The 23,959-nt window shown below is 36.7% G+C and overlaps 2 protein-coding genes across 3 annotated transcripts in view; one reads left to right on the top strand and one right to left on the bottom strand.

Annotated features, from left to right (window-relative positions):
* Window positions 1-16,999, bottom strand: part of east (enhanced adult sensory threshold) — a 56,236-nt gene extending 39,237 nt beyond the window's left edge. The window contains exons 1-3 of one of the 2 annotated variants that reach the window (XM_069828252.1): window positions 16,598-16,999; window positions 12,331-16,141; window positions 1,739-1,984 (exon numbers count right to left, since the gene is read on the bottom strand). In XM_069828252.1, the coding sequence (XP_069684353.1) occupies window positions 1,739-1,984; window positions 12,331-16,116 (4,032 nt within the window). In that variant the 5' untranslated portion in view covers window positions 16,117-16,141; window positions 16,598-16,999. The remainder of the gene's footprint in view (window positions 1-1,738; window positions 1,985-12,330; window positions 16,142-16,597) is intronic. The other variant, XM_069828254.1, reaches the window with a different exon arrangement.
* mRpL49 (mitochondrial ribosomal protein L49) lies at window positions 17,000-21,341 on the top strand. The gene is made up of 4 exons (XM_069828255.1): window positions 17,000-17,168; window positions 20,428-20,608; window positions 20,703-20,830; window positions 21,137-21,341. Exons 1-4 carry the CDS (start codon window positions 17,082-17,084, stop codon window positions 21,281-21,283), a joined length of 543 nt encoding a protein of 180 aa, XP_069684356.1. The 5' UTR covers window positions 17,000-17,081; the 3' UTR covers window positions 21,284-21,341.
* Window positions 21,342-23,959: the final 2,618 nt, after the last annotated feature.

Genomic DNA, 23,959 nt, shown 5'->3' with positions numbered 1-23,959 from the left:
CTTTACCAGCTGAGGGATACTGTATGAAGAAAACAGTTGTAGTTGCAGGCAAGTGGTGGTTGGCAGCTTTATCATGACAATGCACCTATATCCATTCTCGTGCAGGGTACTTTGCAAAGCATTGCAACACCCAGACTTGTTAGTCCCTATAGTCTACAGACCAAATCTGGCTCCCTGTCACTTCTGACTTTCCCAAAGCTAAGATCACTACTGAAAGGTAGGAGAATGCAGATTGTGGACGACATCAAGGAGAATATGAGGCAGCTGAAGGTGATCCTGAAAGAGGATTTTTTGTAAACTGTTTTGAAAACTAGAAGGGATGCTGGGATAGGCTGACCAGACGGCCCTGATTTCTGGGAACAGTCCCCGGTTTTGAGTTGCTGTCCTCGGGGAGCAAATGTCCCCGGAATTTAATTTTGACCCCAGAAGCTTTGATTTTGTTTCAATAAAATTTTACTCATAAATATTTAAGTATAGTGATGGAACTCCTGCGATTCATGCACTTTTTTAACATTTCTCAGTATCAGACAGAAGAACCAGCGAGCACTGTATGAGATATTCCGCACTCTTTGAGAAGAACATAGCATCTTTGTCTTTGGTCATCTTAGCATTCGTGTTGCATGAAAGCATTAGAACTGCCGCAGCATCCATTTGTAAGTAGTTAAAAAATGAGACATTTTGTGACAAACCAACTGGTGAAAAGTGGTATGATATTTTGCAACATTTCAAGAAAAAATTCATTCCGTTTGAAAATCTTCTCAAAATAGTGTCATTAATCATGTGTCTTCCGGTCAATAATTCATCAGTTGAAAGACTTTTCTCCACAGTGAACTCAATCTGGATTGATAAAAAGTCAGAAAAAAAAGTTGAAACAGTTAAAGCTTTGTTAGGTCTACAAGTGAAAAAAAAATTTCATTTCTCATTTGAAGAACTTAGTGTGAAGCTGTATAGGAATGAACAGATTCTTAAAAAGATACATTCTTCAGACAAGTACTTGTAAAATGTGTGTGTGTTAGAATTCAGTTTGTACAATAGGTCTATCATGTGGAAGACTTCCATGCATGCATCAATTCTGAAATTGAGTTCTTAGTAATTGTAATTATCTACATACAGGAGTTACGTGTGTTTATGCATTTAATTCAAACCTTTAAGATACTCTATAGTCCACATCTGTGGAGTAACGGTTAGCACGTCTAGCCACAAACCCAAGTGGCCCAGGTTCGATTCCCGGTTGAGGTTTTTTCCGGGGTTTTCCCTCAACCCAATACGAGCAAATGCTGGGTAACTTTCGGTGTTGGACCCCGGACTCATTTCACCGGCATTATCACCTTCATCTCATTCAGACGCTAAATAACCTAAGATGTTGATAAAGCATCGTAAAATAACCTACTAAAATAAAAAAAAAATACTCTATAAATTTAATGTGCAAAGTTCTATCGTTGTATCTACTGTTATATGTATTTCCTTTAACATTTCAATGTAGAGTGACTAAGCATTTATGGTTTTTCTTGAAATTGCCGCTGTTCCCTGTTGGACCATAAAAAATCTGGTCAGCCTATGGATAAGTGTGCAAAGTACCTAGGGAAGTACTTTGAAAGGAGGCAGATCTCATATATTGCATAAGCATGGATGAAGAAGATGTTAAGAGAATGAAATGCCTGTATATGTGGATAACCTAATCTTTAGCTTGTAATGCCCCCATAAAATGAGAAAGTAATAAAAAATATATTAACTGTACCTCTTTATAAACACTGTATTCTATTTTGCTATTCCCTTCAACATCAAAGTCTTCTAATGCATTATCTATCTTTTCCATAGATGGTTCATGAACACTATTGTGGGCTTTTCCTTGCTTCAACACCAGTTTTAAAGAACTTCTGCGTTTTTCTGGTGATGCTCGTTGTAATTTGATTATAGTCTTCAGTGTTCCAGTGTAATTTCCATTGGATGATTTACTACGTCTTCTGGGAGCTACAACTCCTGCCTAAAAAGTAAAATAAACGAACACAACATAATATTCTGATGTAAGTTCCAATAAATTAACAAAGTCAAAAAGTCTGTCTTATATTTCAAAGTCATCTTGCATTTCTAAATCTAAATCACTTATACTGAATGTCTCCATTTAGCTCTCTTAAATGGCAGGTCTATTGTGTTCCACTCTTTTTATTTCGTTTCGTGCTTTATCTGTCAGAAGAATCTGTGGTCTCAAGAGATGTTATCTTGCAGACATCAGTCATCCTCAATAGCGTAGTGATTACTACACTTGCCAATAAATTTCAGGTTCAAGGACTCAAACCTAGCTGAGGATGATGATTTTAAAGATAATAAATATCCTTAGCATGGTTTACTTTGGAAAGGACGTGAAATCTGGAGGTCTGTATTATAGATTTATGGCATATAAAAGAATCCTATTTCTGAATAAGAGGGCTCTGGGTAAAATATGTCTGCCAATTCTCGCCTATGTCAACATTCAATGCATAAGGTACTGCAACAGGCCGATAAGGGGGCCTAAAGAGGTGTGGGCTTGTCTCACTCTCCACCTGCAAACCATTTACCTTGCAGATTCTCTGCAGTCTCAATAATTGACACAGTGATATACAGGGTGTTTCAGAATTCCTATTACCAACTTCTAGGGATAGTAGAGGAGACTGTCGCCCTCAGTAGCGCAGTTGGTATAGCGCTGGCCTTCTATGCTCAAGGTTGCGGGTTCGATCCCGGCCGAGGTCGATGGCATTTAAGTGTGTTTAAATGCGACAGGCTCATGTCAGTAGATTTACTGTAAAAGAACTCCTGCGGGACAAAAATTCCAGCACATCGGCAACACTGATATAACCTCTGCAGTTGCGAGCATCGTTAAATAAACCATAATTTATTTATTTAGAGGGGACTAAGTAGATAAAGTTTTGATTGGGAACCCATGTCCGGAAATGTAACGTTTTGATGCAAAATAAGTTTGAAGATTGATTCGATTTGAAATATCCCGCAAACAAAATAAGCTGAGGGCGACTTCTGCAGTCGTCCCCTGATATCTTGTGTCTTCTGTTTACAATCAGTTCTACAGAGTTGGTTTTCACATCAGTAGTGATGGTCATTGAGCAGTACAGGATGAGACAGCAGTCCCCGATATCGTGTGTCTTCTGTTTACAATCAGTTCTACAGAGTCGGTTTTCACATCAGTAGTGATTGTCATTGAGCAGTACAGGATGAGACAGCAGTCCCCGATATCGTGTGTCTTCTGTTTACAATCAGTTCTACAGAGTCGGTTTTCACATCAGTAGTGATTGTCATTGAGCAATACAGGATGAGACAGCAGTCCCCGATATCTTGTGTCTTCTGTTTACAATCAGTTCTACGGAGTCGGCTTTCACATCAGTTGTGATTCAGTCATTGAGCAGTACAGGACGAGACAGCAGTCCCCGATATCGTGTCTTCTGTTTACAATCAGTTCTACGGAGTCGGTTTTCACATCAGTAGTGATTGTCATTGAGCAGTACAGGACGAGACAGCAGTCCCCGATATCATGTGTCTTCTGTTTACAATCAGTTCTACGGAGTCGGCTTTCACATCAGTTGTGATTCAGTCATTGAGCAGTACAGGATGAGATAGACGATATCAGGGGACTGCAGAAGTCGCCCTCAGCCCGTTTTGTTTGCATACCGTGAAGTGGAAGATTTTAAATCGAATCGATCTTCAAACTTATTTTGCATCGAAACAATACATTTCTGGACATAGGTTCCTAATCAAAACTTTATCTACTTAGTCCCCTTTACAACCCCTGGAAGTTTGTAATAGGAATTCTGAAACACCCTGTATGTCTACAAGGTACGGAAACTCGCAGTTCTGGACGAAAAAGCGATAATTTGATTGCTGGTTATTTTTCTCGGACAATTAAGTTTTCTTTTTACTTGTCTAAGACTTATGACAGGAAACTTCTAGTCTTCCTTTCCTTTCAATGGCAGCCATGCTAAGGATTTTTATTAGCTCTTAAAAAATCTATTGCCTTTGGTCAGACCTGTACTGATAAGCTTTACGTCCAGGTACAAACACAGTAAGCATCAGATCACCAAAAACAAATACTGTAAACAGAAACATAGGCCTGTAACATTTATGTACTTCTTCAGTTTCTATTTTTTTACATAGAATATTAAGCTGCACAAATCTAAGCTAATTCGATGGTAACTTCAAATAACTATAAGCCAAAGATGTTACTTGCATTATATGTTAGTTTATTTCGACATTGTAAATGCTACGGAAAAATTCGAGACTGGAAATATTCTTGGCTGAACCACAATTGTTATGTGGTACTCTATGAAATCTAGTGTGTTCCATGATGAAGGCAGAGAATACTTGCGTCTGGAAGAGTTTACCGAAAGACTGTCCTCCTCAGCTCATCCTAAGGGCTGACATGAGAATTTTCGAGGAAGAGAACAACAACAAATTGAGTTGTGATGTTCTTGAAACTGATTAAGATGTCAGGTCTATTTAATTAACTCTGCCTTTTTATGTCAAAGGGATATTATAATAATTCAACAGAGATGAAGTACTCAGGGCTAAACTAATAAGCCTTAGATCTAAGTCTACCAAAAAATTTAGGCACACTTCATTTATACTTAGAAAGAGAACACAATAATATTGCTTTAATATTGTTAATAAATAAGTCTACATATTGGGAGATAGGCAGATGCAACAATTACATTTCTAAGTTATGCCAACGTAACTTAAATCAATCTAACAAAACCCAACTTAATCTGAATTTACTGTAATGAGCTTAAACTTGCCCAAGGATTAAAATGCAGACAATACTCAAAAAACAAATAAAGGTTGACAGAAAATTACCACTTTTTCCACCACCAAGATTAACATATAATACCAGTATGTAACTTCTAAGAGTAAGTTAAAACTTTTCTAGAATTTAATAGTATATAACATATATTTGGTTAGATTTGCTGGAAACAGGAAGATACTAAAGCAAGAACCAATACTTGTTCTTGGCCGGTAGAACACTTGCACAGTTGTCTAATGCATCTAATGCAGATTTGGTGAGTCTAAGCTTGGTGCACATGCTGAAAAACAGCTAAACTTTCAACAAAAAGTTACTCTATCACATCACATTGTGTGTTGTTCTGGAGTTCCTTCCATGTACACCAATATCATCAGTGAACAAGGTCAACTGTTATACTACAGGGTTGTTTCCGATTTCTGATAACGAATTTCAATGATGTCATGTGCGTCAGGGATCACACCTACAGCTGAATTGCGGCGAGAGGTGACTGACCAGTAGTGAGTGATTTCATAATCAGAGTGCATGGTGTATCACAGTAGCAATGCCCAAGAAAATCGAGCCTTTTTGGGAGGGGTACATAAAAACCCTTTCCAATGCCAAGTACAGTTACGTGAAAATCACAGGATACTGCAAAAAACGTTGTTTCGTTATTTCCAAGAAAGGCATCTTGTGTGTACCTAGTAAGACTAGCAAAGCTCGGATGGGATTAATTCTAGAGTGGAAAAAAGCAAGGAAATCCACCCCCCGTCACAAGTCGCCGCACCCCATGAGATGATACAAATTAATTCCATTCGAGCTTAATCAATCTTATTAAGTACACAGAAGATGTCTTTCTTGGAAATAACGAAACCTCGTTTATTGCAGGCTTCTTTTATTTTCACTTAACTTTATTTGACATTGGAAAGGGTCGTAATGTACCTCTCCCAAAAAGGCTCGATTTTCTTGGGAATTTCTGCTGTGAGTCGCCGTGCACTCTGAGTATGACATCACTTACTACTGGTCTGTCACCTCGCACCACAGTTCAGCTGTTGTGTGACTCCTGATGCACATGTCATTAAAATTCGTTATCAGAGATCGGTAACAATCCTGTACACAGATAAATGTTTATAATTATTAATCTTAACTTGATTAGAATTAGAAGCTGAGATGCTTCTATGCTTAAAGAATGTATTTGTGTGTCCTGACTGGTCACCTTGTTGCCAGGCCTAGAGAAATTATGATGGGTGTTTGAGGTAACTTTAGTTTTAAGTCTGTCCATTCATAAGTATAATGAAAAGACGTAACTGCCAATAGGAACGAGATGCTTGGACATAATCTTAATATCTGCTGCTACTGATTACTGTACCATGTCCTCTCACCATTGCTGTTGCTGTAACACTGTCACTCATTAGTAATGCACATTCCACACCCTCGTAAAACACATAGAAGGAGCAGATATTATTAAGATTTTCCCAATGCATGTTTATTACAACCATAACTGCACTTAGACTGCTAAAGGAATGACTTTGATAGCTCTTTCAAGGTGGATAAGAGGAAATTCACGAACTTGATCTACTTTACAGAGTTTTATGTTAACAAGACATTTACCTAACGATGCTTTTCTACAGAAGCATGTGCTTCTGTTACCTTGATGGGTACAGAAAGCAAGTCTACGGTCTATGGAATGCTGTTGCTCTAGTCTATTAAGAACTTAAATTTTTATTACAGCTGATCTTAAACATGGTGTCAAGCGTGGTGGGAATATAATGGTGTAGCAGACGGTTGACTCAAACTCGTTTCCTACTGCGCATGTCGTCACTTGGGAAGCAGCAGCGGCGCGCTAATTCGCACCGCAGTCCTCGAGGAACAAAACAAACAGCTGTTGTGTGTACGTGCACGGGGTTAATTCTTTGTTTATATATGTATTATATTAAATGCTATTCTTGTATCAGTAATGCTATTAATGTGACACATTTTTAAATCGATGAGGTACTTGGAATAACGCACATCACACAGTGACATTTGAGCATTACCACAGTATATTTAGCGAAACTACGTCTATGGGCCGGTTTCACCAACCTTCAGTAAATCAGTTCAAATGAAACATTAACTACTGAACATTAAAATATTTAACGATTCACTAAAATGCGAGCTGCTCACCAACCAAATTTTCTTAACTTTTAATGAACAGTAAATAATGGCTCATTAAGGATAAATAAATGCGATCTATGAATTTTTCATAACTATATCAGAACTCTTTATACGAAACCACAGTCTACTATACAGACGTGGACAAATTATTATCAAAATTGACGATTTTTATGATAATTCTGTTTACAAAATTTGACTTTTCAATTTAGACTACAGTTGACAATTTTCATATTTCCATCATTATAGTAGACAGAAATATGCAAAAATGTAACTGTAGTTTAAATTGAAGAGCCACATTTTGTAAAAATACACAATAAAAATCTTTAATTTTGCTAAAACTTTATAAATATGCAAAAATGTCAACTGCAGTCAAAATGGAAGAGTCAAATTTTGTAAAAATATAAAATGAAAATCTTAAGTTTTGCTAATAATTTGGAAATATCCAAAATGTGAAGTGTAGTCCAAATTGAAGAGTTGGTAAAAATATATAATAAAAATCTTCAGTTTTGCTAATAATTTGTAAATATGCAAAAATATCAAATATAGTCCAAATTGAAGAGTCAAATTTTCTAAAAATATACAATACAAATCTTCAATTTTGCTAATAATTTGTCCACGTTTGTATTGCATATCGTGTACAGTATTAGAAAACAGTTTTGTTATGTCTCTTGGTAGTGGAAATGTTGAAATTTTGGCCGCGATTTACATGAGTACGTTTATATGCGCTGTCTCCCTAGATTTCAAGCCGAGCACCTATTATATGCCTCGTAACGCTTATTACGTCTCGGCTCTTTGGTGGAGCAGTCATTAGTATGCTGGCTTGCCAACCGTGGGACCCGAGTTCGACTCTCGGTGAGAATCTTTTTTTTATTAACGTAACTAATTTTTATACATGCTATCTTTCTTCATTTTCTATTTTTTTTTGTAGTGAAACGAATTATTTCGCAACTCTGGCTCCACTAGGAGAATTAAGAAAACTCTTGGGAGATCAATTTTCTTCCCGAAATACAACAAAAATAAACAAACAAATTAAAGAAAAATAAAAAAATACACATGTGAATCTTATACTTTGTCCACATGCCACTGGCGTCTATCACTGCCTGGCATCTTCGGGACATTGAGTCCATCAGATCGCGGAAATAGTTCTGGTCCTCAGCGAAATCTTCCCAGGTAGCCAGAACTTGATCCCACAACTGATCTGGATTTTGAGGTGGGTTGTCTCGATATTTGTCAATCCTCCTCTTTTTCATGCCTTTACGTGAATCGTCTTTGAACATTTATGGCGGTGTGCGCGGGGTGGTTATCCTGCTGCAAATGAAATTTCCTTTGGAAAGAAAATTATATATAAATTCCATGAATCCAGTTCTTTTGCTTCTGTTTTAAAGCCAGTGCAAACATATCTGATAGCTAGCTATAATACAATTCTAATAAATGAAAGTTAATATACCAATTAAGTTTTGTTATGTTTGAATTCATATTATGTATTAATTTACTAATATTTCTTAGGTATAGTTATAATAACCACTTTCATGTGTTAAAATAAAACTCATTTGTATGTTACTGAGTTGACTAGTTTCAGCTTTGTTTCAGCTGTTTTATGACATTCTAACCCAGGCCTGCAGAACTCGTAAGGAGGGGAAATATGACGACAGCCTCACTCCACTTCTATTGGGGATGATCGATTTCCCCGTAGGGTTATTTACCTTCTCTTGTCGTCAAAGGTCCATCAGTGGCGGCATGTAATTTTCAAAAAGGATTGTAATAAATTCATTGTTTTTATAATGCGTTATCTCGTTTCAAGGTTTACAATTATGCTAGATTTCCTGTTGGTAGTTTCTTTGAGATTTCTTTGCACCTAACCTGTTTTAGATTTTCGAAAACTCTCCTCCTATCATCACCGACGGAAACGTAAATTTATAGCGTTTAAGTAATGAACCTTGAAAGTCACTATTAATTTCAATTCAAAATTAACACAACGAGTGACGTCCTTAATTTTACAGTATATAAATAAATAATCAATATACAGTTCGTAATAATGAACTTACCCGAAAGTTTGTGCATTCTATAATTCTTAATATGGACTTTGTTGAAATGTAGTTTAATATGGAAATGACGAGTGGAAATAAATTGGATGGGACACAGTAAACAAGCAATTCTTTCGTCTTCAACAACAAATTAATCATATTCCCATTTCCTTTGGAAGTAGTATTCCTTCACGGGTTTAGATTTTGCCATGTTGCAGTTCTCTTTAAACTGCAGTACACGTATTATTTGTTTACTTATTTTCTTATTTACTTACTTATTTAGGCCTACTTATTTACTTATGTATGTACTGTTTTATCTATCTGTCTATTTATTTATTTATTTATTCATTTATTCATTCATTCATTCATTCATTTATTTATTTATTTATTTATTTGGCTAGAGTGCGTTACAATGTTCAATGACAGCATTGAAATCCGGTCATATAGCTATCACTCACTTACCAACGTACAATTTATTTATCGTCATATTACTAGTAAAACCAGTTAAGACCAGTAATACAAGTTTTGTAAAAACAGGAATTAAAACTTTATTAATGCACGAAAAATCATAATAAATTCTTCAAATAAAGTAATTGGTTTGTTACCTGCAAGCAGCATTTCGGACTTATTTCATTTTAGCAAAATACAGAGCACGGAAAGACATGTCGGGGACTGTACTTAACTTATTTTACACAAAAAGTGGATTTAATCGGCTTTACTAGTAATAGGACGATATAAGCTATACACAGGGAGATCTTTTTACATTATATGCATACATACATTTTAACATTTATTTTACATGTCTTTTAATTTATTTATTTCCCTCATTCATTTTTCTCTTATTTTCTAAAGGTATGTTTCTAAAAATTTTATTACCTGTTCATTTGTAATTCTTGATAGCGTATTGTATACCTGCCGCCGCGAATGAATGTTAATGCAGCCGAGCGTAACTAGAACGTCATGGCCGCGCTGGTAGAAAAGGTGGGTACGGTAAGAAAGGGGAGTATAGCAGTCGCTCTCAAGAGCTACAGTTCTGCAGGCCTGTTCTAACCTATGATCAATTTCTTCTAAAATTTTGAGTACCACGATCTTCGTGATGCGGTATCTTTCGTGAATTTTTGTGTCATTCAAATTTTCAAAATTATCGTTACTTAAATGGTTAACATTATTTTCATCTGACTCTTAATTTTCGAGCAGTTCCCGATATAGGCCTAACAATTCTGCGTCGAAACGTTCCGCCATTTTATATTGCAATTAATGAACCATTAAAAATTTAAAATTCGGAAATTTCTATCACTAAATTTAATGATAGTTTTATTGGTTCGTTTAGGCTAAAGATGGTTGGTGAGATATAAAAATGATTTAATGAACTAGTAAATAAATAAAAAAATCATTAAAACCTTAGTGAGGAAGTTGGTGAAACCGGCCCATTTGTCATAAACTGAATGTGTAATGTAAATTTAATTTTAGTAGGTAGCTTTATAGTTATTTTTAGCTCACAAATTATACTGCTGTTTCAATAATTCAATTATTTACTGTTAAATAATTATAATATGTAGGTCTATTGTAGAAGAACTGAAGAATTGTTACATCTGAATTTTGGTGAACTTGTTTATTATTTTTTAAATTTAGATTCAGATTTTTTTTCGACGCGTGTTGGTATTTTAAATTCCGAATGGGGTGACTGTATCCACCTCTTGTGCTTAAAATTGTTTTATGTTTTAAACATACAGAATTAATAAAATTTAGTATATTTAATTAATAACAAGTAATATAAAATGCCATATTTGGTTCTGATTTCTTGGTATTCATAATCAATTAACCTACTCCACTTCCAAAACCTTACGGAGTTGAGCTGAGCTAAGCTAGCAAGCTGCGAGAGAGTTCGCAATGCTTCCCGCGTGACGTCATCACGTAGTACGAGATCTGGCGAGACTGCGCACTGCTTCACCATTATATTCCCATCACGGTGTCAAGTTCGTACAAGTACGGCTTAGACCAGGACTGGGCAGCAAGAGCGGATTCTACTTTCTCACAGGCATCCATATGATTTCTCTTCATCCCCTTTCTTCCCCGCTGAACACCGCGCAGCACTGATTCAGTGACGGATGAATATAAAGGTACGATCACAAGTCACTACTTTTGCAATGCTGCAGTACAAAAAACTGCGCAACTCTTGCACTGTGACATGTGAACAACAGTGCAAACTGAAAAGTAGCGGCTGCCGAACCTGCTGCCCGCTACTTTTTCATGCTGCGCGCAGCTTAAAAGTAGCGACGTGTGAACAGAGTTCTCAGGGTTGCAGCCGCAGCATTTTTTATATCGGTTTTGTTGAAACTTTTGTTGCGGTTGCAACCAGTGTTGCCACCCAAATGTGCCAATGATACTTTTATTGTTTGGATATATTTTAATGTTAGATGTGATGAAAATAAATTATTTGTAACAGTTATTAAATGCACAACACAGTCTGAGCATATTTGCTGACGATGTAATTAATTTTTTTTAATTTTCCGTAGCGTAGTTTCAAACAGGAGGGTTGCCAACATTGATTACGTGAATATGCTGTTGGTTATCATTTAAGTATATAGGCGTTTTTAAAAGCTTTATAGTAAAAATACTAGTTAGGACAGAAAAGCAAATAATAGATAAGTAAGCTTTCGCATGAATTTCTTAATAATGCGAACATAACAACAAAATGTATATTGAGAAGTCAACATGGAGATGGAAACCTGCAGCATGACTGCAGCTGCAAAAGTAGTGCCTTGTGTGTGAACAGACTCGCAACGTCCAGTTGCAACTTTTGCTGCACTCGGGTTGCGCAGCACAAAAAGTAGTGTGCAGCACGCTACTTTTGGCTTAAGTGTGAACATGACACGCAACTTTTGCAGCTGCAGTACAAAAGTTGCGCAGCAAAAGTAGCGACGTGTGACCGTACATTTAAGCGTCCCCATTTAGAGTCTGGATCCGCTCTCGATGCCCAGTCCCAGCTTAGACACAAAAATATATAACAAAGTTTACAACAGTAACATGTGAAGCTGGCCGTTGTTTGCTAGAACATTGCATACAACTGTCAGAGTCATTCTCCTAGCAATCCCATTATAATGAATATTGCTTGAAAAGAAGTCATTGGCATTTCAACTTTAACTTAAAATTAACAAAATTAAAGTTATTGTTTTAAATTTTAGTTAATTTCTCCTCTTAAGATCATTTCACATACTATCACACATGCATTAGAGGATATAATAAGAAAACAGACAAAATTAATGCAGTAGAATACATTTAAGTTTGTTGAATCAATAAAGTGTATTACTACAGTGTGGTAAGAGATTTTGTAATTATTACTTTTTATATAAGCTTTTACTTATTTTGTAAGCATTCAATGTACGAACTAACCTGCAATGTACGAAGCGGTTGCAATCCAAGAGCACTCAGAACTGTCTCTTTGATGGCCTGTTCTTCAGGACTCACTTCTTCTCCTTCTGTAACGACGTTTTCAGAGTCAATGATTTTAGAATCCTTCTCTGCAGCATCTAAACTTGGAGAACTATCCACCACGCCGCTGTCTATGGAACTGGACACCTCAGCAAACGAGTCACCGAGCTGTTGTTTCAGGTCATGCAGCACAACACTAACATTCGATAGACACTTGGATTCAACTGCTGATGCTTTACTGACAGAATCATCACATTTTTCCTCAACAGCATCATTCTGGAAGACTTCTGAACTTAACAGTTTACTGTCGTCACTTGAATTTACAACTTCCTTAGAACACTCTGGAATAATGGGCATGAAACCATCACTCGTGACTTCATTTCCTTCAAGTGGTTCATGTTTGGAATTCTTAGAATCACAGCTTTCTTCTGAGAGTATATCTGAAAGCTTCACTTCTGAATCACATACCGGTACTTCAGAATCTTTCAGCTTTTCTTTAGAGTAAAATAATATTGGTTCAATTCCATTCTGGAGCTTACAAGTTTCTTTTTCATCCTCTGTATTTGCTTCATCCTTCTTCAACTCTGTCAATACTTCCGAACTGCCCTCACTTTCTACCGGTAAGTTTGTAGCACTCTCCATTTCTTCTGATTTACCACACAAGTCTGTAATATTAGAAATTTGATCTTCTTTTTCTATTTCAGTTCCCACAGCAAGAGAATCTTCTTTATTAATAATAGCTTCTACACTTTCGATCACATCATTTAAATCATCAGATTTCAAGGTGGGCACCTCAATTCCCTCAAATGAAATTTTTTCTTCTTCAACAACTGCTCCTGAGTCGGCACTGGATTGAAGAATTTTTGTATCACTGTATGAATTTTTTATTTCTTCTTCCTCTTTTGAATCCAAGTTTACTTCGTTCTCTCCAGTTTTAATTAATTGTTTTCCTGTCTGTTTTTCGACTTCCATAAAACTAACGTCGTCTGCACACACATTTTCTTCGGGTGTAATACTTTGTGCTATCAGAGAGTTTGTGCTGATATCCATAGGTAGTTCGTCTGCCTTTGTTTCACTCTTTTCAATGTCCATTACTTCCACAACATTCTTTTCTTCAGTCTCGGAAATAATTTTAGCTGAAAATGCAGCATCATCACACTCCATTGTACAATCATCTTCAGCCAAACAGAGAGAGAGCAGTTCTGATTCGTCTTTGATAACATCATGTTTCTTTACTGGAAAATTTGCTTTCACAGACTTTTCTTCTTTCGTTGATTTAAAACAATTATTCGCAACTTGTACTTTATCCACTGATAGACTAGTGGCAGATTTACTTCCATCGAATGTCTCACTTTCATATTCGGTACACAATGCCTGGTTCTTGACTGTTACCTCTGTAAGAACAGATGTTTTTTGGTCTCCATCTGAAACAGATTCTAATGTTTGGTCGACATGAGGGGCATCCTTCACGTCAAATTTCTGAACTACTTCATGTAAACATGCATTATTATCACTCTCATCGGCTGACTGAACATTATCAATTTTACTATCAACAGTGACATTACTACTGCTGACTTCATCAATATCAACAGTTTTAACATCCGTAACAGAATGCTCCAATTGTACAACAGGATCATCACAAACATAATCTATTTTAGGAATATAATTTTTAAATTCATTCGAGGTTGTATCTGTCCCTTCCATATGAGAATCCTCAGAATTATTCACATTACAAGTATCTTCACAAGTTTTGGAGGCAGCAAGTTCACCAGGATCAATTCTGATTGCACTGGAGTCAATCTTAACATCCGATTCTACTTTATTAACAGAGTCATCCGATTCTATTTTATTAACAGAGTTTCTCCTATTGTCAATAATTTTTAGACTATTACCATCGCTATTATTACACTTTAGATTGTCAACATTAACACTAAAGCACTCAACATTTCCACCACTGACAGAATCCTTAACACTTGATAACTCAGCGTCCCCCTCTGACATTTGAGCAGGAACGGTAGATCTTTTATCATGCAGAGGTTCATCTTTCCCAACTGTAATATCTGATTTACTTTCATGTGATGTGCTGTTTTGTGCAAACTGCTCTTCTGGAATAGATGAATTAACTCTCTTGCTATCGATATTCAAGGGCTGCGGATTAGTAGGCTCTGCAGTTTGATTTTCTTCACTCCTTAATTCTCCTTTTCGAAACGGGACAGTTTTCGTGTTCTGAACAACATAGAATACTCCACTAGAGCTTGGGCACGCCTGGAAAAAATTTGTTTTACTCTTTATGTTTTTCAATTCTTTTATTTTCTTCTTTGATTTGTCAGAAATTGCATTGAGAGGTATATCGATTGAAGGATTTTGTCCATTCTTATGTTCTAATTCTTTTAACTCAGCAGAATCTTGAACATTCACTTTACTACTTGCAGGCACAAGTTGGAGAACTTTTTCTTTGGCTTCTGTTTTTTCATAGCTGCTGGGAGTCCATTTTGCGTTATGCTCACTGAGATCCTTATGTTCGGCTGAACACTTGGTAGTCTTCTCAGGTGGCACAGGTTCTGGACCACATACGTTGGAATTTGTGTCTGTCAATTTCTTTTCGGCTTCTGCAAGTTTCTCGGTATTTGTTACAACTGATTCTGAAGATTTTGTAGATGCTGGTTTTCCATCTACCTTAGGAGTTATTTCCTTACCAATAGATTCAAGAAACTTGTTTCTATTTATCAGTTCGGCTATTTTGTTTGAAATTGATTTTCCTAAACAAGTATCAAGTGTAGTATCGGACTGGTTATCTGGATATAGTGCACTTTGGACACCCTGAGTTGAAATTTCTTCTTGTTTCGGATCATCCACTATAGTTTTGGAATCACAATCTGAATCCCAGTTTGTTTTTCCATTTTCCAATCTTGGAGAATCATAGAAACTAATATCACTCCCTGCAATACTGGACTGATCATCTAAACAAGGTTCACTTTTACAGCCCATTTCACTTCCACTGCCATCTCTGGTTGTGCTGTGTAGCCGTCTTCGTTTGGTGTAACCTACATCAAGTCCTTCCAGAAGACTAGGATCTTTCAGTCTTCTTCGTTTTCCGTTTCTCAGAACTCGAGCAGGAGAATCTGACCTTGTTATGTACGGAGCATTGCGTCCCTTAGTTCCATTTCGTATTTCTGAACTACTTGTCCCTAATTTATTCAATTTACCAAACCTTTTTAACTTTGCATTCTGTGTTTTTGTGGTCTGTACATTATTTGAACCATCTGCCAAATTTGTTTCTTCTGTTTTTCTTCCAGTTTTACCACCTTTAGAAACTTTATTTACATTGCTTAAGCGTGGACTCTGTGAGCGTTTCGTATCACCTGAAAGCGGAAGAACCTGACTGGCTAAATTTGTCTCGCTCCGCGATCTTCCTAACTTATTTAATTTACTGGCCTGGCGTAATTTCGGACTTCGCTCAGAATTTACATGAGGAATTGACTTCCTTCCTGCAGCTGTCTCAACACCTACAGTACCTCTATTTTTCAAACTGACATCTACATTTCCAGCACTCTTTCTTGACTTTATGCCACCTGTTGATCTTCGGTTGGGAATGGACCTTTTTCCTTGAATAACATCCTTCTGAACTTGTTTACTCTCTCTTGTTTTAGGTGCAGCTTCATCTTTCTGTGATTCCGCGGCTTTATCAGTTTCTTTTCTAACCCCCAATTGTTTATTGCCGAGCTGCTTCTTTTCTCTACCAGCCATTGCAGTTCTCAGTCTACATCTGTAACTAAAGGCACAGTTTCATTAGTATGGCACACCCTACGCATATTCCGACGTATTGCTACTTTTTCCGAGAGGTCAATTACCACGGCAATCACAATTCGTGGTCTGGATTAAATGGGAACATGATATACGATGTTTTAATATTCGTCAAAAATATCTATACATTTGATTCCATGCGTAATAAGATACAAATATAGATAGCATAACAGACATAGGAAATACATGGAAGGCAGTTCGAACCATTTCATAGTTTTTAATCATTAATGTTTTCATATCTTCGAAACTGTCAATAACAAAGGGCAATACCACTATGGAATAGTCGGTACAAAAAACTACATTTTATTCATAAACAAAAGACGATCGAGGTGAAATCCGTAAAATTAGCAACATTTTGAGTAAAGTTTCTGCCAATTACACTACACTATGCTTTAAAACTTGCATATAGAAACATTTACCATACCTTCTAGTACATTAACCATTATAAATTCATATGACAGTCCCCTTCGTTGTTTCAAAAAAGTGTTTCAAAACTTGGAGAGGAAGCGCACACACACAGAAAACACCTTCCTTGTTTCGTGTTATTTAGCGCCACCTATGCTCACAGACGCACGTAGACCCTAATGCGTCCACATGTATAACAAAGTTAGATCACCATGTTCACACACGAATTTTTTATGTACGAGAACGTCGGTGTCTACGGCTTCAAATCATGTGCTAAATCCTTGCTAAATTACAACTGGAATACAATATCTTTAAATATAAAAATACTAGTGCGCGTTTACTCCATATTGGCAAATAATCACAGCCGCCAGAATCGGACTGAAGGGAATATTTGAAAGGCGGTGATCACAGCTATCCAACGGAGAAATAGGGTTAAGAGGGGTAAATAAACAGTTGACTATCATAGTGCACAAATACCGATACCACAATAGTGGCCCGTTAGCATGGCAGGGAGAAGAATAGTCACTTGCATACAAACTGTTAGAATAGAAAATTTTCTAAATAAATTTCAGCGTCCACAAATATTCACGGTATGATATACATCTATTAAAAACAAATTATGACAATATATGAAAAGTAATGAAAGTAGGCCTAGTGATTTTTTTTTTTTTTTTTGTTAATAGTTTTTATATAAAAGAGATAAAGCTATGAACAAAATGGAAGCAATGTTTTAAGCAGTCTGAAGCAGCATAAAATTGTACCTCACATTCTCAACGGATTTAAGATACAGTTCAATGTGTAAGACCTAACCTCACTACTGTTTATAGATCGTTACAAAACTAAACGTGACAGCTCTCACAAAAAACCACATAAGCCTACCTATTTAGATTAAGATAGCAACCTTAATCATAAATAAATGCTAGTAGAGTATTTTTAATTGCACAGTGCATAAACAAATCTTCGAGATGATTGCCTTAAACCTGTCATTTAGCTTAACTATAAATTTGCCTTTGTATTTTTATCTGGCTCGAATATCTAAAAGTCCCTTTCATTTCACGTATATGTTATGAACATGATCCTACGATAATCAGTTTTTTCTTGTTTCGTAGGGAAGGGCCGAAAGGGAATCATTTCTTCATTTGCTAATTCCACGATCGTGTGAAGTGTAATAGGCTAGTATGACATTCAGTGATACGGCAGTTAACACAGTATCTGACTAACATTATTCTTCTAGGTTAATTTCTGTCATCACATTCCAAGTAGAAATAAGTCTATCATACAGATTTGCGTATCACGATCATGCTGAATTCTCCCCTCCCCCTCAACCATAAGGTGAATGTCATGTAATTCTAAATTTTATGGCGAAATGTGGCCTAGGACTCGTGTTGCCAAAATACCACTTCCCTATACCAATTCAGTCTGCATCACTCAGAATAGGATGGTTGGGGTAGGCTACATAATAAGGATGGATGACCAGACACTGGTAAAAAAGTTAAATGGAAACCTATAGCAAGTAGAGCAGTTTGCAGACAACTTAAGATGGGAAGATGGTGCGATGGATGACTTGAAGACAGGGTTGCCATACTTCCCCGTTTTCTGGGATTGTCACCGCTTTTGTGTCCACTGACCTGGTGTCCCGACAAATTCTTTCGGACAGATTATCTGAGTGGCTATCTCTGCAGATAAGCCCTTTGAATGGCCTCTTTAAATTTGGCGGTGCATGTAATTAATATATCGTTCTGTTTTTAAATGTTTTCCGTAAGTTAGTATTTTTCAAACTTAAGTGCATTTTCTCTGAAACTACTGAATCAATTTCCATGAAATTTTTACATGGTTTTCTGCAGCCTGTGCCTTACAAAACGTAGCTACAAGTTTAAGAATATCACATACACATTAACACGTGGAAAAAAATATATATAGGATTGAAAAAAATGGAAGAAATTGTTAATCGAAGTTTAATATTTTTTTCTGTTTCACTAAGGGTGAAATATTTAACTAAATTTTGCTTTATAATTTACAATATAGCCTACATTACTTGATAATTTAACAAAAATGTAAGGCATAAGTTAGGCTATGAGTGAAGATTGTAGCAAGTAATGTGTACATGAAGTCCACACTGTGGAGTAACAGTTAGTGCATCTGGTCGCGAAACCAGGTGGCCTGGGTTCGATTCGCAGTCGGGGAAAGTTACCTGGTTGAGGTTTTTTCCGGGGTTTTCCCTCAAGTCAATATGAGCAAATGCTGGATAACTATCGGTGCTGGACTCCGGACTCATTTCACCGGCATTATCACCTTCATCTCATTCAGATGCTAAATAACATAAGATGTTGATAAAGCATCATAAAATAACCTACTTAAATAAAAAATGTACGGTACTTGAAGAATGAGGTGGGAAAACAGGTTATCAGTTAGGGTTCTTCTTTTGCACTTGAATAAGAAACTACCTTTTATACCACTGAATTCAGAATGATTGATTGTATGACCATGGAAATTTTTATTCCACTCTGAACACTAAAAGCCTAGAAATATTGAACCAAACTTTTATAATCACTACCCATTCTCCTTAAGAGCAAATGCTGGGTAACTTTCGGTGCTGGACCCTGGTCTCATTTTGCTGGCATTAACATCTTAATTTCACACAGACGCTAGTTAACCTTTGCAGTTTATAAGTATCGTAAAATAAACCAATAAAAAAATTGAAGTTAAATTATGAATACAGCCGTCTGATTAATTATTCTAGCAACTCAAATTAAACATGAATTTAGAATTTAGCCTATGAAATCCCTCGAAGGTTAAGGCCTCCTGCACGTAGGTAGGGTAGCTTTGATTCACTCTTTAGGTGAGCTACCCTAGAGAGTGTTCGACCTAGTTCTCTTGTTCATAGTCTCTCGTGCTGGGTATGAAGCACTTTCACTGGTTTACAGTCATTATTCACTGATTCTGCCGCGCACTTTGCATCATTTCACTATTCACATATTCATTTGAGTTGCTGCTGGCACTTTAGAACACATTTCACTTTTCACCGATTGATGTTTTCTTCGACAGTTTTTTCCACGTTGATCTGCTTCCCCGCTCTCTGTGTGAATGTATCCGCCCATCAGGTTCTCTGTCTTCCTGCACTCCGCTTCCCTATCCTGGGGTCCCACATGGTCACACTGTATTCCACTGGGTGTCACGCATTCTAGCTACATGACCTCCCCATTTCCATTTGAGTTCGTCTGCAACCTGTACTGCATCTTTCATGCCCGTGTTCTTCCTGAGGTCCACATTGCGGATTCGGTCTTTTAGCGTCACTTGCATTATTTTTAGTTTCATTTTTCTCTGGCAGACTTACCATCTGTCTCAACTTCTCGTTCAAAGACCATGTACACATTTCTCGAACACCTCCACTTTCAGGCTTGTCTTCAGGGATGTATCAGTCAGTATGAACTTCAAGCTCCAGAATTTTCTCCAAGCTTGTCCTATTCTCCTTTTAATTTATTTATCGCTGTGCATGTGGAAAGATATATTTTGCCTAGGTAGATGTATTCTGAGACATATTCAAGCTGTGTGCCATTTACGTTTATTGGTTCTCTCCTGTCGTTGGTCATTGTGTCTTCTTTGGGTTCATTTTCAAACCTGCTTCCGCACTTACTCTTTCCAATTCCTCTAGCATCTATTCTAGTTCCCTCACTGATCCTCCAATGATGATGATATCCGCAAACTGTAGATGTAAACATGAAACGAATCATAAATATACAGTGCAATCTAGATTGTTTGCTATTCTGCTTTGCAGATAGAAAGTCCACTTTGCGCCTTGTAATACTTTATTAGTTCAGTAAACAACATTATTTTATTCATATTTAACAGCCTTCAAGAAACTCATCATACAGAAGCAGTAAGCCTGTTGGTTCTCCTGACCTTTATACCAATGTAGAGATATCGACTTCTCCTGAGGAATGGAAGTATGTGGAAAGACTCCTGCCCTCAAAATTCGTGCCGGAACCTTCGACAAAATCAGAGTATCCATCAGGATGGAGACCCCCTACAGGTACATAGTCTACTATTTAATTTATAAACAGTTATCATAAGAGTTAAGTAGCATACTTGGACAATTTACACACAACTTTTACCTTTTCTTTTAGCTTCTCTTTCCAGTTATCCATACTTCGTGGAGCGAAATAGGAATCACATGTTACCGCTCTACTTGAAGATACAAGGCAGAGGAGAAATAAAAACTACAAAATTAAAGCGTATTCAAGGGGACATTTGGGTATGTTGAAAATATTTTGGACATTGTGGTTCAAATGGTAGTGTATGTCGTTATAAATCCAGCCAGAGCTGGGTTTGCTTATCAACTGCGAAGTGAGAATTTATTTCTCTTCTCTTAGAACTTGGTGTGTGTCTCTTGTTTTATGTTTATCGAATGTTGTCTTAAGCACTGTTCTGACAGTATTACTAGAGACTGTCGCTACTTGTGAATGTAGTGATTGATGGTTCATAACTCGCAAAGGGCTTAATTAAATAATGATTAACAAATGATGGTGAACTTGTATATATTTTTATCGTTTGTTTGCAGGCTTTGCAAGATGACTTGAAGTGTTATGTAGAGAAGAGAAGTGGAAAGTATATATCGTTACAAGTTCAGGAAGTTGCTGGACATATCAATATCAAGGGCGATTATGTCAGAATAGTTGAAGAGTGGTTACAGGACAAAGGATTTTAATTCTCATTATGTATATGTAAATAGAAAGACTTTTATTAAAGTAGAAAGCTTGACATTGCGTAATTCACTTATTTCTTCAGAGAAATGAGTGACTAAATGGAATAAGGGCCAATACCAATTGCTGTATGTTTTAAAAACTTTAATATAAGGTACTAATTTCTCTTTATAAATATATAAATCATACATTCTTTCTTGGCATGGTTTTACATTACAGATCAATCTGTCTACCTGAAAATGTACAGCCCCCTAAGTTAATTGCAAAATTTTACAGTTTTACTGACGTCTGTCATTTTCAACAGAGATTGCGATGGACCCTTATTCCATTCAGGCACTCAAATGTTTACTGGCCTATTCCCATGTCAGTAGACTTATCAAACATTTTTACCTAGTTATGTCCTCTTTTCCATGTAGTTATATTAAATTTAACCAAACTCTTTAACTATATTAAATATAGAGTATAATCTAAATTTAACAGAAGAAATACTGAAATCAGAAGTAAACACTGAAATAATGGAACAATTGTCTTTAGAGACAATTAATATTAGGTACTCTCCACAAAACTGGCTTCATTTATACACTGACGGATCCTTGATTTCCAGGGAACAAGGTGCAGGTGTTACGTGCTGTCTCTTCTCACTTTATAGATCTCTTGGATATGAAACAACAAGTTTTGATGAAAAAATCATTGCAATAAGTGAAAGTCTCAGGAATCTTTTATGCCACATCAATAAATTTAAGAATGCAGTTATATTGTCAGACTCCGAAGCAGCTATTCCATCAATAGTCTCTAAACACACACCTTCATCTCAAAGAGCAGAAATAACTAAAATGCTCTTTCAATTAATGTCACTCAATAAAAGAATTGTATTCCAATGGATACCATCCCATTGTGGAATCCTGGAAAACGAGAATGTGGATGCTTTAGCACAGAAGGGCAGCACTGCTACTTACAGACCTGTTACTAAATCTACATACTTAGACTTCAACAAACAAAATTTGATAACACAAGGGAACAAATGGAAAACTCTGCATCATAATCCATAGTTAACTCCCGATTTACCACGCAAATCGTCTGTAGCTACATTTAGATTGGCAACAGGCCATGACTGTTTGGCCAAACACCTACATAGAATTGGAATATATCAGTCCCTTAACTGCCCATTGTGGAATTCAAACCAAGAAATGAATTCGGAACCCTCAAAATCTGTGCTTCAGTGGCTGAAAATCTTTGGAAATTGTCGGAGTGCAAGAGGTCAAATGACTTTATTATCAAATGCCTGGCATTAGAAAACAACAACATATTGGTAAGAAAAACTGCAAATGGAGTAATATCCGAGGCTAGTCATTACCAACCAACGTCTCTTCTATGTCTTAAAAATTGCTTAGGAGGGTTTTATGTAATCCTTAAATTAAATTTTTGTATCATGTGCAAGGCTATAAAGATATAATTGTAATTATAGACAGACTTATTCTTGAAGTCTGCCTGGAATTACGTAATGTGCAAAATTCATTTCAGAAAATCTACTGCCCTTTCCTAGCATTCATCTTGCTTCTCTCGATCTAGACTGCCCATAGGAATTGTGTTCCCCTCTCCAGTATTTTAGTGAATGTTGCCATGCTATAATTTAAATACATATATAGTACTAAGACAGCAAACTAAGGATATTTCATTACATTGTTCCCACAAAGAAGAAAATAACCCTTCAATAGTAGCCTACTTCTTAAAACTTGTTGAAAATATAATTATTATTTAAAAATATAACGTGTAGTGGAAATCTACAAACGCATCAAAATTCCTGCTGTCAGCATTTTGAGGCAATTCCAAGGCAAGTATAGTGCGATTATTTAGTCCTGACAGTCACGAGCCATGTGCACGTGGGTCAGGTGAGTCCATTACGTTACACCAAGGGATGTTCAGGTTAGTCTGTCACCTGCAGTCAGAGTGATCAGATGTCATGCATGGGGTATAGCATTGTGTTTCCAGTACAGTTAAGCTGTACTGCATTCCTTTACCGACCGCTCTCCCTTATCTCTAGTCTGGAACTCTCCCCACTACTCCTATTACTTCCCCTCTTTCGCGTTGCTGAGCTGTCAGGACTAAATAATCGGTCTGTACATGAGTTGCGGAGTCAGGGAAAAACAAGGCAAGTGAAGAGAAATGGAATGAATCCAGGAGCAGTTATGAAGGAATAAAGGTGAATAGTAAAAAGAAACATTATGATTTAAGAAGTTGGTGTAGTGGGAGAAAAATACAAGAAAATAGTGGGGGGTGGGGGCGGCAAGGATATCAATAGGAAGTGAAGTGAAATGAGGGGAGGATATATGTGTGGGGGTCAGTAGTGGAGAATTGGGGAAATATAGATAGATAGGCTGGTGAACGAGAGATGACAAGATACATTTAAAGAGAACATAAGTGGAAGAGAGAAGGAAGTAAGTTATGACTTGCATAAATTTGCTATGTAACAAGGTGGGATGGCACTGTATACAAAATATGTGAAGTGCCATCTCACCGAAAGTAAGTGCTGAACGACAAATATATATCATATTAAAAAAAATTGTGATTTAACAGACTTCCCCTTTCATGTAAAAAAAAAAAAAGTTTTGTGAATATTTGTGCCTTTCTCTCCCGTCTAAAAATCGGCCCAGACCCACTCATTCTAGTGATGTCCATCCCTC

This window comes from Periplaneta americana, chromosome 6 (genome assembly GCF_040183065.1).
Source record: "Periplaneta americana isolate PAMFEO1 chromosome 6, P.americana_PAMFEO1_priV1, whole genome shotgun sequence".
Classification (NCBI taxonomy): Eukaryota; Metazoa; Arthropoda; class Insecta; order Blattodea; family Blattidae; genus Periplaneta; species Periplaneta americana.
This window is presented reverse-complemented; position numbering and strand designations above follow the sequence as displayed.